Raw genomic sequence first — 15485 nt, 5'->3', positions numbered from 1 at the left:
CCTTGTCTGCAGATCCAAATGCAGGCTGTAGTGGAGGGCAGCAGGAGGATCTGAGGGATGTGTACAGTGCTTTTACATAGTCGTGAAATAATGAAAGAAATCATTTTTTCACTGGAAAAAAAAAAAAGCTAAGTGAAAGCTGAAGCTTACTCATTAAACCTCAATAAACTCACTTTCTGATCTGTCATTGCAGATAATGACAATAAAAGAACCAGAAAACTAAATAATTCACGCTTTAAATTTCATTACTGAGGAAGTTTTCCTGTAGCAAAGGCAACTTCCTCTCATAAGACAAGAGGTGGTTCAGCAGCAAGTGTGGAGTAAATTCCATTTGGATGATAAGTCATCTAGCTCTCCAAGATGCAAGTGTCCAGAGCTGGATGTATTCAGGACTTTGCAGTCAAGCCCTTGTTATCTTTTCCTCCTCTGCAGTCCTTTTTCACATAGACAGGTTTTTGGACGCAAAGCTGTTAAGGAAAATTGAGTGCTGTTTTAAAAATGCTCCTACATCAACAACAAAGTCACAGACTAAAAAGAGGAAGAAACATTCTCATTTCTATTTCTATCCCAGAGTGAAGGTTACACTTCTCAGTACCATATCCTACACTGACAGCAAGCAATACTAACTACTTCCTTGTAGAAGAAAAGATTTCAGAGTGCCAGACTGCAGGACAACAAACAAGTAAATCAGTGCAAGGAAGTAACTCTATAATCTGTTACTCCATCTCTCAATGGACAAAGAGGAGCATTTACATGAGATACACAAGTTTATGTCCACAGCACAGGTGCTCAGAAAGAAGGCAGAAGCTGAACTGGGTCACATGGGAACCAATGACTGCTGTGCCATTTCACACCAAAGCACTGACACTTGCTGTTTCTTGCGGTCCATCCTTTCCTTGACATTTTGATTTACGATTTCACATGAACCATCTGGCTTCAGAGACTAGGTGTATCATCACAGGTTTGGGATTACATTTAGAGAACAGTATGGATATAGAAGAAAATGGATAATAAAGTATGAGGCAACAAGGGGAGGAAGAAAAGCAAAATCTGAAAGGAACGATAGCGTAATTAATTCCATCTTTCAATAAAGAAGATGGACTGACTCCAAAGAGACAAAAACTTTTTTCCCCATGAAGACAATTCTGTGGAATCACTTCACTGGGAAACCTGGTCTGAACTCAGAGTCAACTCTGCTCTGGTTAAGGGTTTGGACTAGAGACCTCCTGAGGTCTGCTCTCCAACCCAAATCATTCCATCAACCTCTGCTGCTGATAGCAATAAGTATTTGGGAGAAGACCCTGGGCAAATATCAAAAACCAACAAATCCTCAGCTGAAAACCTCACAGTAAGAAATGAGAGCTTACCCATCTTTAAGTGACAAAAGAAAGCATTCTGCACTAGATACAGGGCATGTCTGCACTGCAACTCAACATGTCATTACAACAGGCACAGAGATGTGTAGGATACTTTTGACACAGCTAGTGCTAATGTATTTATGCTCAAGCTATATTTGCACAGGTAATGGCATTTGAAATCCTTCTCCTACAGAAGTGTTATTAAAAGCCATCAAATAATTTCTGTAGCACTTTCCAGAGAAACGAACTAGAGAAATTGTCATGCTTGGGGAAGAAAAACAATCATGAATATACCAGCTTGGCTGAGAATATGTAATGTATTTAGGGAGCTATCCTGAGGAATTTACAGTGAATGACTGGGACATTTCAGACTATAAATACAATCTACTATTTCTCCTTGGGAAAAAGAAAATAAACAGGCTGTCTTTTTAATTATCACTTGTAAGAGAGAAGAGACCAACAAGACAGACATCTGGGATTTTCATCCTAGTTTTGTATATCATGATTTTTGATTTGCTTGAGGAGCACCAAGCAGGTAATTCTGAGACACGTGCATCTCTAAAGCTGCTTAAAAAGCCAGTGGGGATGCAACAAGCTTATTACTCCAAAAGCTATCTTTGGACCTATATAATCACACTGGTTTTCAATTGGTCTTGAGCCAGTTTGTTTCCTGAAGACCTGTGTGCATGTGTTGGTATGAGCTACGATTACATGTCACATAAATCTTTGATTTATATGATCCACTTTCAGATTTAGATACAGAATAAAAATCCAGAGCGTGATGTTCCATGTTTGCCTTCCTATGGAAGAACTAAATTAAAAGAGGGGTGCAAATCTCCCTTCTTTTCCCAGCTAGGTCTATAACAATGTTTACTATTCATACTGCTTTTTTGGAACATGAGCAGAAGAAAACTGTAGAAGATACAACTAACCTGGATCAGCCACAACCTGCTTCTTTTTGCTGTTGGTGACAACCTGATTTTCATTCATCATTCGTACATCCTGATCTTCCACGTGATTGCTGAAAAGATTAAAATCAGTATAATAACCAAAATAATCATTTTGAAAAGTTACAAGAATTATAGAAAAAGATTACCAAGTTATTCAGTTCAGGAGGCTACACACACCCCTATGAAATATATATATATACAGACTTATGTAACGTTCCTATCTGTTAAGCTTAGGAACATAATATGAGACTATCTAAAAAGGAAAGGCATTCTGCATCTACCTGAAGTATTTTTTACCAGTCTAATGAGTGGCGTAGGTTGCAGCAGGCACACGTTCAAATATCAACATCATATTCACTCTACAATTTCCTCACCTGCCTACACAGTTTGAACCACATTACCCAAAGTGAAATTTTACAGTAGCTCCATACAAAGAGTCTAAAAGCCCTGCAAAGAACTTTGCACTATTTTGTAATGTTGATACAGCAATTATTCATGAAAAATTTATGAACTAAACAAAATTCATTTACTGTGACAAGTTTTGTTTGCAGGCCACATAATTTTAATAATTTCTTTCTCATAAAGAAATAATAACCTCAAACTTAAATTAAACCCATTACAGAAGAAGCTGTGAGCTGAATTGGGAGTTACAGAAAATACTATTCAGACAAAAAGCAGTCTGAATTCTTCCTTTTCTCTACAAATACTGCACACAATAGGCTTCTATTGTTGTAGAAAATGGAATGCCTCTCCAACAGACACAGTGCAACTGTAAAACCAATACTGAAGTAAATCAGTATTTACATCATTGATGATAATATGAGAGGGTTCATGAAATACTGAATCGTGATACATGAAAGACAATAGGTCAAGGTTAGAGGTACCACCATGCAAAAGTTCAAGAACATTTTTAAAAGTAGGGGTGTTATTCCAGCAGATAGTAAGAGATGTGTCCTCCACTGCCAAAGAACCCTATCCTTCAGAGGGTTAGAATGAGAGAGGAAGGGAATAGAAGACAAAGAACATTCCTGCACGGGAATTGTAGAAGAGAAGACTGCATAATTTTTACTGGAAAACAGATGCTGCAGTGTGTATGACCAAGAAAGGATACCTCCCAAAACTAAGCCAACACACCCGTGCTTTATACGAGTACGTGCAAAGGAAGTCACGTGAAACAGCTCTACAACTGCAGCTGAAGTTTCTCTGCTTCCAGTACAATAACCTCCCTTGAACAAAGATGTTAGACTGAATGAAGTAGACGTTCATTTCTCCTTCTCCTTTCTGTATCCCCCTGAAAAATTTCTCAAAATTCGTGTTTTCATTCCAATAACTTTTTCACTTGAAAAACCATCTACCTCCCAATTTCACCATGACAACACAGCTTCTTGTAAAAAACATAAGCCTAACACGGTACTTTCAAACAGTAATCATCTATTTCAACATCTGACAGTATTCAGTGGCCAACAGCCAATGCTTCGGAAAAGCAGAGGAAATCCCTATAAACAAATGTGAATTTCTATTCTGAGTCAGGATAGCTTCCATTCCTTCCACTTATTTTTTAAATTTTCTACTATTGTTCCTGAAGTAATTGCTTTGCATTTTTTGAATGCAAAACTGTCACCTTTCTTTCAAGTAATGCATGTTTAAGACATTCTATTTTTAACTGTGCAATGTATAAAAGTGCTTATTTCTAGAACACATCAGTTTTTCAGTTTTTCCATCTCATTTAAAATACATTTGTCTTTCAATCTTTATTCTCCATGCTATGGACTGTTTCTTAGATCCTATCAATCCTGATCTTCTGAACATATTTTTCACTGCATTTCCATCATATTCTCTGTGAGGTTGCCAACTTGGTGGCTTCAGTGGGTTAATCCTGAGAACCAAACTCATTTTTCATTTAAAGGACTTTCTTTTCTCTGATATCTGATGCTTCTTCAAAAATTTTTGGGTTTTTCCCCCACCATGTAATCTCACTGCAGTTCATCAATTATTCTCTAAGAAAAAGAGAAGTCTTTCCTCTGTGCTTATTATTGCAGTCTGACAAGAAAATACTTTCAAATATGAATCAATAATCCTAATAGTGTTAAAAAGTAGTTAGAAATCAAGCTAGTACTTTTATCCCAGCATTTAAAAAGCTACTGGTTATTTACCATTAAGTGACACTGAGTATGCTTTAGAGGGGAATTCTTCATAGCAACGTGCACATTCCTGACATCAGTCACATGACAACATTTTCCAAAAAACAAGACACTTTCAGTTAAGATCTACTCACATACCTGATTACAGTTCTCTTCTGATGGCAAATCTTCTCATCATCCGTAAAGAGAATGGTATGATATGGAACTACTGGATCACAGGTAGGTAGGATGCCTGAAACTACATGGTTCACCATATCCAGAATCCCATTGTACACAAGCAAGTCATCCACCAGAAGCTACAGATAATAAAGAAACTTAATAATTAAAAAAATCTAGGAATCAAGTGCTGCTTTCAACAGTCCTTTTAGTCAATTAACTAGAAATCATTTTGGACCACAACTTCAGTCCTCAGTTTAGCTTTTGTCCCTAAACCTTCAATCTTTCTCCTCCCATTTTGTCTTCTCATTGATGTTGCTTAAGAAGTTTTCAAGTAGGTAATTAAAAAAAGTATGTCATGCTTTATGTAATTACCCTTCTATCAACTGGAGTAAATCACTGTTAGATTTTGGAATTAGTGAATCTCATCCCACTTCAGCTATTTAAAACTTTGGTTTTTAGTTTGAACAGGTGTTACAGATCTGGTCCCATAACCAGTGGAGAAAGGAAAGCATTACTCTGTTAAGGCTATTATCTGAAAAACTGTTCTTTCCTTGGGCAAGAAACAAAGGACTATGACTAGCACAGGTTAAGCATTTTAACATTAAATGCAGGGTTAATGAGATGAATACTATCCATTCAGATCATATAAAATCACACTTCGGTAATCTGTGAAAAAGTACAGCAAAAGATACAAAATGCATACAAAAATTACTTACACCAAATTCCCTCACACCTCTCTGGGGTGTTTTGGCATAATTCCACAACTTGATCATCGACACAGTGGTAGGCGCATCAAAAATAACATATACTCTATTCACCTGTAAAAGAGAATTCATTTATATGTTAGAGGATAAATCCCCAAAGAGAAAAAGAATCTCATACGCATTTCATCAATTTGGGCTGTGTTTGAAGAGATATAGCTATAGGGCAGATAACTGATGCTAAGGATTTCAATTCGGCTATCATTTCTGCTGATAATTCACAGATGTTACTCTTCTCCATAGTTGCCCTCTCAAATGTGCATACAAGTCATCAGAAGAGGATATTTGCATCTCAGCTTGTCGTCTTGGACTGCTAATCAGTTAGGGGAGGAGCAGAGCAATACTCTTAATGAGTGTTACATTAACAAAATACAGATGTGCTTCAGCATGAGACAAGCTGGCACATGAATGGAATACACCTTATTTTGCAACATTAGCATTCCTCTCATATCCCCTAACAAAGCTCTACCATAAAACCTGCAACTTCTGTGAGGTACACAAACAGGCACACAGACAACTCTCCTGATGCTTGCTTGAGATATTGCTCATTTTACTTTTTGCACTGAAGAAAGAGAGGCAGATGTGATCAATGGAACTGCTTGCATCTCTCTTCTTTCCCAGAAGAAAATCTGGACTATGATGTCTAGTGACAATTGTTGGTGCCATAAATAATTGAAAATTTGATGGAAAATCCATTCAAGCAGGTAAACAAAGTGACAATCAGTGATAGAGCGACAAAGAACTCTAACCACGCTTACATTAGTAATAAATCTGCAAAAGACAAAAATACTTCAATATTAGAAGGGAAAAGGAAGTCCATTATAAAGAACTTTCTTAAAGCATTCAAATTTTCCAATGTAGCAGAGTTTACACAGCTTTCTAAGCAACTGGAACGTCTCTAAGCAGCCTGGCTTTGCAACAAAAGCATGGAAGATGGCAGAATTATATGGATTTTGAAAAGGTATCATTTGTTACAGTTTACAGACAGAAGGGTCCATTGCTTCCTCATCCCTCCTACATTTCACATACTATCCACTTACCCTTTTAATACCAATATTTTACCTACAGTTTGGTGTCAGATTTGACACAAAACAACGCATGGAACTGTGCTAGAATCAGGCATTATTTTCCTTTTATCAGAATGAAGTAACCTCTCTGACAGTGTTTCCATAAAGACATTAACATATGCCAAACACAAATTCAGCTGTCAAATCACCCATTCCTGATGTTTCAATGGATATCTTCACATCCAGCCAACATGTAGGACTGAAGATGTTGAACGCAGGCTGCAGGAATCTTAAGCATTACAGAGACCTTCCATTTTCTTACAAAATGCAAAGGGTCAGTACTCCCAAGCATAATTAAAATTTTAATCTTAACTATACTCCAATGCATTACAACGTGAATTATTTTCAAAATTGACTTCCTCGTTTTTAATAGTCTAATTAATAACTGTAACTATGCAGTAGTTTTTCCAACAATAAGCTGCAGAATATCACACCTCAGCTTTACATTTTGTCACTTTCATAATCCATCTTCTAGGAAATGAACGCATCTTAATGATACCCAAAACAAGTCCATGAAAAAAATGTTCTCCCAGAAATGAAGTCAAAACTCATCTACGTTTATCTACTTTTTCTGTTTAGATATTTAGTCCCCATTATTTTAAAAACATGCTGCTTCTAGAAGGGCTCAATCACTTGGACCCTTAGCTTACAAAATATAAAGCAGTCTCATCCAATTTATGAATTTAAATTCAAGATAAGTTAAAAAACTCTACTGTAAAAAAAAACATACTGGCTTTTGTAAGAATTAATTTAAGATCTCAGTTCATTCCCACTTGACAGGTCTTTATTGCACAACACACAGATTAAACTCCTTGGTCAGTAATCTTTTCATAGTAACTGAACACACACTAGAAATTCACCAGTTGCACCATGGAGATACAAGGAGGTTACAAAGCTGGGAAACCTATATCTATACTGCTGTGATCTGTGCAGTGCAGTAAAGAGAAAGCAGAATAAAGAACTCCTCCTGACAGGCAGTCATTCAGCATAGCTTACTAATATCAAATTGACCTCAAAGTTATGTATTCTTCCCCTTTCCATTACACTTCCAGCCATATCTGTGCACATCAGTAGAATGGGATGATAAGGGAAAATGTACCAAACCAGGAAGAAGTGGTGCAAGCCACATATGTCTGCCATCAGTTGTGTTATTTACTCTGTCAATGAGTTTGTCTGGGGTTCGGATATCTCCAGATACATCTTCTAAAACGTTGACACTATCTGGAAAAGCAGCAATATCTGAAAAATAATTTCAGCTTAAATAACCAAGAGGGATATTTCCAAAATACCAGATGTAAGAGTTTGTGCCTCTCCTTTCGGATTCCATGAGCAAGTATTCTCCAATACAGCAATAAAAGTTACAGAATACGCCAAGTACTTTATTTAAGATAGCTGAAGAACTTTGAGAGCACATTTTTAAAAGCAGAATGCCCTTAGAGATTCTGGCACACAAGATTATTTTTAAAATAGGAAGAAATTAACTAGCAGCATTCCACTTATTTTAAAGCCCACTTTTATGACTTCATCAATAAAGTTTCCTTATCAGAAAAAGAAGCACTGCCTAGAGAATTTTTGGTGCAGTTGTGGAAACTCACATGAAACATATCTTAAGAAAAGCATCCCTGTAGACAAAAGTCACCTTTCTGACCAGGATTTTTTTTTCCTTAAGTTCCTCAACGCTTGTGATTAAAATTAACTGTCTAATATGACCTTCTTTCATTTCTTCAAGCAGGAAGATTAAGCCTTCTATTGAAAAGGCTTTCTAGGTAAGATTTTTTTCCATAAGGAAATGCTTATGTTTAAAAATATATGTACATTAAAGGCACATATAGAAATAGGGATGAATGGCATTGTCTTCAGAATTGTAAGTCCCCAGCAATCCAGTTTGAGGGACAATAACTCTCCCTTGTTTTGCCTCCTTAGAGGCTAAAATCTGTATGTACTTATAAAGAATTTAAGGAACGACACAGATGATTCAGCAGCTTAGGAAAAGCTTGCTTCAGACTTGGTAGCTGAATTATCACATTTAGTACAGCACTTGGACAAATGTGCTTTCTGGGATCCTGATATATCTAGGAGGCACTGCTGTACAAGCAGATACAGATGTCTATCCAAAACTTACTGAATTATCTTTACTTGGCATTGTATTGTACTGTAAAGACATGAAGAATAATATAAGCTAATGATCTCCTGCTTTTAAAAATTATCTGTTAACACTTATCCATCTCCAAATGTTTCTTCTCCATCATGCTTTCATCATGCACCATACAAAACATGAATAAAAACGTCACTCAGAAAAGAGCTTTTCCTTTTTTCATTGTAATCTCTATTAATTAAACAATGAGGATCCCTTGAGATATACAGTTCACACAGCATCCATGCTTTTTACACTTAGTTTAGCTGATACAGAAGACTGAAGTGCTACTCCTCAATAACTCTGATTACTACGAATCTTTCAAATGTGTCCTGCATTCCCTCTACTGGTTACCCATGAACACTGAATCAAATTCAAAAGGATACTGTTTTCAGTTAGTAGGATTTGGTCTCCATGTTCATCAAAAAACTCCAGACCAGTCAAACCAATGTAGTACGGATCACCCCAACTTGTCAGAAGCTGAAACTGGAAAACAACTAAAAAGGAAGGAGCTATTAAGGAAAATTTGGTACTGATATTCTCTGAATAAGCTACATTAGACAAGAAGTTTGTCATTTCTGTTACTGATAGCACACACAGAAATGAAGCGCTACAGTTGAAATAACTAGGCAAAAGTCTCTACATGTTGTTTACATGTATGTATGCTCATATAACATCTTCAGCTGCCAGAAGAACACACATATATATATATATTTATTTATTTTTTATGAGAGCACATCCTACCTCCCTATTCTGCTACCTATTAATACCACAGCTCCTACCCAGAGCCTTTATTACCATCCTACATCTGATTATGCCTCTGCTCAGTTTTGAATTACATGAATGATAATTGGCCAGAAAATATTTCCCTTAACTGAATGGCAGAGAATATAATAAGAGCATGTGCTGTTTGTTTTTCTAGTAGAGCACCTATTTTTATCTCTGAAAAGACACTGACTTTCATGAAACTGTCAGGAACTTAGTAATGCTGAGATCTCATTGACTCCAAACATGGTTAGGACAGCCTAATGGATTTAAGAGGGCTGTCAGGTAGATGGATGGCACAACAGTAAGTATTACTGCAGAAGGCTACGCTTATTTAGGAAAACATAAGATTAAAGAGCCAGAAACATTAAGAAAAATGGCAAAATATTACACAGTTCTGGTCAACACAGTCTTAACAAAGATGTAAAATGAGACAAATTTCAAAGAACAGCACCGAGAACAGTCAAAGATATGCAAAACTACAGATTATTACTAGCTTTGATAGGCTGGCAGGATAGCGTGCTAATGGGCTTCTGGCTCCAGTTGTCATGAATTCTAAAAGGTGGGAAGAAGTGCTACCAGAGCATCTGACTACAGGTCACACCTTCATATATTTTGTTTCATTTATTTATTCTCAAGTCATATTTAACAAATGCCTCTCTCATCATATTCTTCACATCTCATTCATTTCTTATAGCATTGGAAGTTGTATTTGGAACTATTGGAATTCGTAACTACATTGTGCAGAATACCTCAGTTATGTACTAAGCAACAAAATGACAGAGGAGGATACAACCACATGGCATGAGCGGTGCTTCGTAGTCCATACTAGCTTGTTCCATTCTCTTTGAACCAGTCCTGCCAAAATAACCAAGACAAAATAGTTTACTTACATACTCTTGGCTCATTGAGGAAAGAACAGAAACTAAAAAAAAAACCTAAGCCACCACACACACCTTTCCCCTCCAGATTACGTAGCAGATTGTCTTCTGATCTCAATAAAACATTCAGTTTTATCCAGGTGTCTCATACAGATTTGGTTCAAGAAGAGAATACAAACACTGAACAAATAAGAGTGGTTCAGACTGTAAAAACATCCTACTTTACCTCTTTTGTACCCTGTTCATCAGCTGAGGCTGCAGATAATCAAGGAAGAGAATTTCTTGGGCAAAGTCAAAGTGGCAGTTGCCCGGTCCCTTGCGGATAAGAAAGCCCTCTGGTGGGGAGATGTTGTGACCATCCAGCATTACGTGGACTACCTTTGCCTTGTTTAAAAAAGAAAAATTATGACATAAATCCAATGCAACTGCATTCACTTCAGAGACTGAAATAATTGTTCCTGTAATTTTGCAGTACTTATTCCATTCTTCTATAGTGTAACATCCCTTGGCAAAAGGAAGCCTAGACCAGCAGAACCCAGTCTGCAACCCAGTGCAGCTCAATACATCACAGCTGACACTACCTGTCGAGACTGATGCAAGTGGCAGAGCTTAGGATTTTGGAGGAAAAAAAAAAAAGATAAAAAATAAAATACAAATGATTGGAAGAGCTCCTTCAATTACTGCACCCCCAGAGACCTCAGTAAACTGAAAATCTGTGGGCTGCAGGACACGTATCAGACTCAGCTTTTAAGTCAGCACTGTTGCAAAGGTGATTTGAGGAGATGGTTAGTCACTCATCATCCACCTGAATGCAATGGTAGATCAGGCCTGACTGCTCAACCCTGGCTGAAGAGATCACGTAACCTGGTGATCTCTCATGAGCAGGCCCTATTCTGTCTCTACCATATTTATATAAACCTCTGTTTCACCATTCTACTCATCTGTATGGCAGGCAGCGTTTGGACTTTTCCAGGATCATGCCCACTCATCTACCAAGCAGTGCTGTATATAACCTAAGGGCATGTGAATAAAGAAAAGGTACCTCTACCAGGCAAAAAAGGATCAAGCCACAACTGTGTCACAGATGCGTGCACATCTGATATAAACTCTGAAGATTAAACCAAATAATTCAGCCATACCTGATCAGAAGATGAAGGAGTTCAGGCCCCTTCATCCTCCCCCGTTAACATCATCTGGAGCTGCATGCATGATCACAGTCACACAGCAATTCCATCATGCAGCAACAATTATCACTGCATTTTGCCCTAAGGTATGTTAAATACAGTCTCATGTTAATCACAAGTATTGCACTGAGTATGTCACTAATTAATGCTTAAGGAAAGAATAATACCTGGAAAATAGAACAGGATAGCCTTATAACTGGCCCTATGATTGCAGCCTGCTGATTAATGGACTGAATGAGAATAGATTCATTTAGCTAGCAAAAAAGACTTAATTTAGTCTTAAGGTAATGTGAGTCAGTTCTGTCATCTTTAGATTTTATACTTACTGATGAATATATGACTATTTGAGAATAGTTTTGTAGGGAAATATGTAGTTCTCATGATCTGTTATTAGTATTTTTATTAAAACATAAGCAATATTTACTTTGAGATGTCAATCTGAGAACAACTTAACACTTCAGGTTTCCTATAAAGCCTGATATTCACAACAGCTTTCCTATTTTTGCTATTTGCCATTAATTTTTTAGTCAATTACCATTTCAGGGAGTTGCAAGTGCAATAAATCAGAAGTAAATCTTTTTCAGAAAGTTTTTGTTTGGAGTTTTTTTTTGTGCATTTTGTTGGTGTTTTCTGTTTGCTTGTTTACAAAAGCATTTCTCAATTTGAAAACTTGAGGTACTGGACTGTGCAAGGTGCTTGCTTCACTTCCAAAGAGCATGAAGATAAATTAGGAGTGAAAGCAGCAAGCAGAGGGAAATAACTATTGCAGGTTTCATCCTTAATAAGCTTGGGAGAAAATAAAAGGAAATACATTTTGTGTGCAAGAAATTTTTCTGCATGGTACTTCCCAGTTGAATCAAGCTGCCAGACTAGGGAGAGGAAGTGAAAAAACCACTGAAATATACTTTAGTTTAGAGAACATGTATTGAATGGGAAGTCTGGAGACTTAGAGATGAAATCTTACCTATTACACCACAGCTGCTTATATTTATGTGCCCTTTACAGCCCTCATTTCTAAGTAATTTTCATCATCTGAGGAGGCACTCAACCATCACACATAGCATTTTACAAATCACATAACAAAGCTTTCATAAGGTAATTTTTCATAGAGCTGGAAATAGCATACAAGCCTTCATTTTGACAGTTTACTGCCATTACCCTTTCATTCTAAAGCTGTGAATAGAATCCACCAGTCTACAGCTGCCTAGCAAATCATTATATCTCATGTCCAGAGACCGTTTCTTAGAAGAACAGCAATACTTTGAAAAACAGATGCCATGATATCCCAGGTCTATGGTCTAAAGCCTCTTAACTGTGGCCCAGCAAATACCTGCATCCTCAGTTTTTCAAGTACGTTATTTTATGCATTCTTTTACAGGATTCATCTTTTACAGCTTTTTAATCACACCTAACTGGGGGACTTAGAGGTGAGCTGCCTGCACACATACTTTGTCAGACTCACCTCCTTTGCTACCTTGCAAAATAAACTGTAAAAATACACCTTTCTTCTTGTCTTGGTTTATCTCCAAAGACCAAATTGTATGTTAAATAGCCAAATCCTTGAAATCTTTTAGCCCCTTCAATAGCTCAGACACAAACACGCTCAAACTTGACTTGGTTTGAAAATTCATGTACAAACATTTCTCCCCCCTGTTCTGCCTTGGGAAAACCTGCTCTTATAACAGGAAAGCAAAATATTCCCCATCACTACATAGGCTGTTCTTCATATTGCATTATGCACACAGAACCACAGTAAGATTTAAATCAGAAGGGACTTGTGCATGTCTCCAGTCACAACTCCTGCTCAGAGAAGCCTGCAAAATTAAATCAGGCTGTTTTGGGTCTCTCAGATTGACTCATCCCATCACTGTATGCTGCCCCAGTGCCATATCACTCTCAAGGGGATAAAGGGGAAAAAGCCCTTTAAGCCCAATCATACAAATTAACTAAGCAATATTACTAAAAAACAAACAAAATAAGACCTGGTTACTCAGGGGTATTTTTATATGATAAACTCAACATGCTCATGAACCCTCCCTTAAGTCAAACACCTTGGGTTACTGCACTGTATTACAAAAATTAGATGTCAAATGTTAAAGCCTCTAAAGGAGTTGAGGCTAAAATGAAAGAACTCACACTGAACCTCTGTGAGTCTTTGTCCAGTCTTCAGCATTTTGCAACACCCCGTGCTTAAACTAAAAGAGGCCAGGGCTAAACTTCAGAGAGGGAACATTCATTTGTGAAAGGTAAATTTGCACAGAAAAGTAGTTCCCCAATATTTATTACTATCTAAAATCATAGAATCCTCAGAGTTGGTAGGGACCTCTGAAGGCGATCTAGTTCAGCTCCCCTCAGTGAACAGGGACAGCACAGCTAGATCAGGTTTGTCCAGGGCCTGATCCAGCCTCACCTTGGAAATCTCCAGGGACAGGGCATCAGCCACATCACTGGGCAACCTGCTACAGTGCCTTATCAACCTTGCTGCAAAACATCTTTCCCTTATATCCAAAATAAATCTACACTCCTTGGGCTTGAAACCATATCCCCTTGTTCTATCACCACAGAACCTGCTAAAGAGTCCGTCCTTTGAGAAGTCCTTAAAGAGTTCTTTCTTGTAGCTCCCCTGTAGATACTGAAAGGCTGCTATCAGGTCACCTCACAGACTTCTCCAAGCTGAAAAGCCTCTTGCAAAGTATTATGAATGATCCAGGCCTCCAACTTCAATTCTAGGAACTTCCTAGAATTTTTTGTATTGTCTCTCTCTAGTTTCACACATAGGAACAATTTTCTTGTCTACTAACAAAATTTAAAAAAGCAATTTGGAAAAAAAGTAAGTACACTATGTGATTTTAACTAACCTACATCAGCCAAACTGTTTGAAGATATCAACTTTCCAAAACAAATGTTTTGTCCCAGAGTATCTTGCTTCTTGATAACTGATTAATGAGCTTAACTAAATTCATCCATGTCAGCCAAGTATAACGTTGCCATCACCTACTGCTTTCCATTGAATTGCCTGGGAAGTACACAGATTTCAGGTATCATTCAATCTATCACAGTACATAATTGAAGACTGAAAGCAAATTTGAAAATTGCACTGCATGCCCACAAAGATAGAGCCTGGGGGTTTCATCGTGCACGTTTAAAGACTTTTCATTATATTCCTAATTTTATAGACTTACCAAATCTCTATTTACCATGTTACCAAATGTTACTAGTTAAGCAAATAGTTCAATACCATTTACAGTCAATTTACTAAATATTAATTTTATTTTAAGTGGCAAACTTCAGAAAAGGAAGATGCTCAAAAACAAAAGGATCCCCACAGAGAAAACACAAGTTTATACACAGACACTGCTTTCTTCAACTTATCTACACCAGATTGCTGTTGAAGTGCCCTCTGTTCTATCATTCCTCGTGCTGGAGGAAATAAAGAATCATATGGGAGGCTTAAATACTGGATAGTGAGAAGATACCACTTTGGAATCATATATCTTGAAAATAATATGTGCTACTATGTGTCTCTTAGAAAAATCATCTGTGAAGTTTTCTTTAAACTGTCTCTGGCTTTTTTTCAATATTTGCTGTTTGCAGAGACAGAAATGCATTATACCTGCCACAAAACTCAGACTCAGACAATCTAGAAAGATTTATGGTGTTCCATTAAGGCAGCTATATTCATTTATCACAGTACCAATTTTCCAATGCACCGCTGTATATTTTTGCTGGCAGTGCTCCTTTTCTTTTACTTACCCCTCTATAGGTATCCTCTGGAGATTTATTATAGTTCCAGAAACGAAGCCCTGAAATACTTTCACTTTTATCAAAATGGATTGTGAGTAGATGATTTTCTCCAAAAGAGAAAGGAATGAGCCACATATGGTCATCCTCAGCTGTAATATTAGTCCCATCTATTAACCTACAAGGAGAAAAATCCATTAGCAACAGAAAGGAAACGCCTGCTCTTCTCGTGAAAACAGGTGTTTTACTAGGCGTCAATTTTCTTCTTATTTCCACTTACCAATTCCATTATTATACCTATGTGCATGCAACTAAAAAGCATATTAAACATAAAAAGTAATACA

At 37.2% G+C, this 15485-nt stretch overlaps 1 protein-coding gene across 4 annotated transcripts in view; it reads right to left on the bottom strand.

The window, feature by feature from the left end:
• Positions 1-101: 101 nt before the first annotated feature.
• The window catches only part of KATNIP (katanin interacting protein), a 56100-nt gene continuing 40716 nt past the window's right edge, over positions 102-15485 (bottom strand). For all 4 annotated transcript variants that reach the window (XM_031595197.2, XM_031595195.2, XM_031595198.2 and 1 more), the window contains 9 exons: positions 15154-15319; positions 10443-10600; positions 10129-10193; positions 8957-9067; positions 7536-7675; positions 5325-5426; positions 4588-4745; positions 2291-2379; positions 102-467 (listed from right to left, as the gene is read on the bottom strand). In XM_031595197.2, the coding sequence (XP_031451057.2) occupies positions 412-467; positions 2291-2379; positions 4588-4745; positions 5325-5426; positions 7536-7675; positions 8957-9067; positions 10129-10193; positions 10443-10600; positions 15154-15319 (1045 nt within the window). In that variant the 3' untranslated portion in view covers positions 102-411. The remainder of the gene's footprint in view (positions 468-2290; positions 2380-4587; positions 4746-5324; positions 5427-7535; positions 7676-8956; positions 9068-10128; positions 10194-10442; positions 10601-15153; positions 15320-15485) is intronic.

Source organism: Phasianus colchicus, chromosome 16, assembly GCF_987193195.1.
Source record: "Phasianus colchicus chromosome 16, bPhaCol1.hap1.1, whole genome shotgun sequence".
NCBI lineage: Eukaryota > Metazoa > Chordata > Aves > Galliformes > Phasianidae > Phasianus > Phasianus colchicus.
Note: the sequence above shows the minus strand (reverse complement) of the source record. Positions and strands in the feature narration are given on the sequence as shown.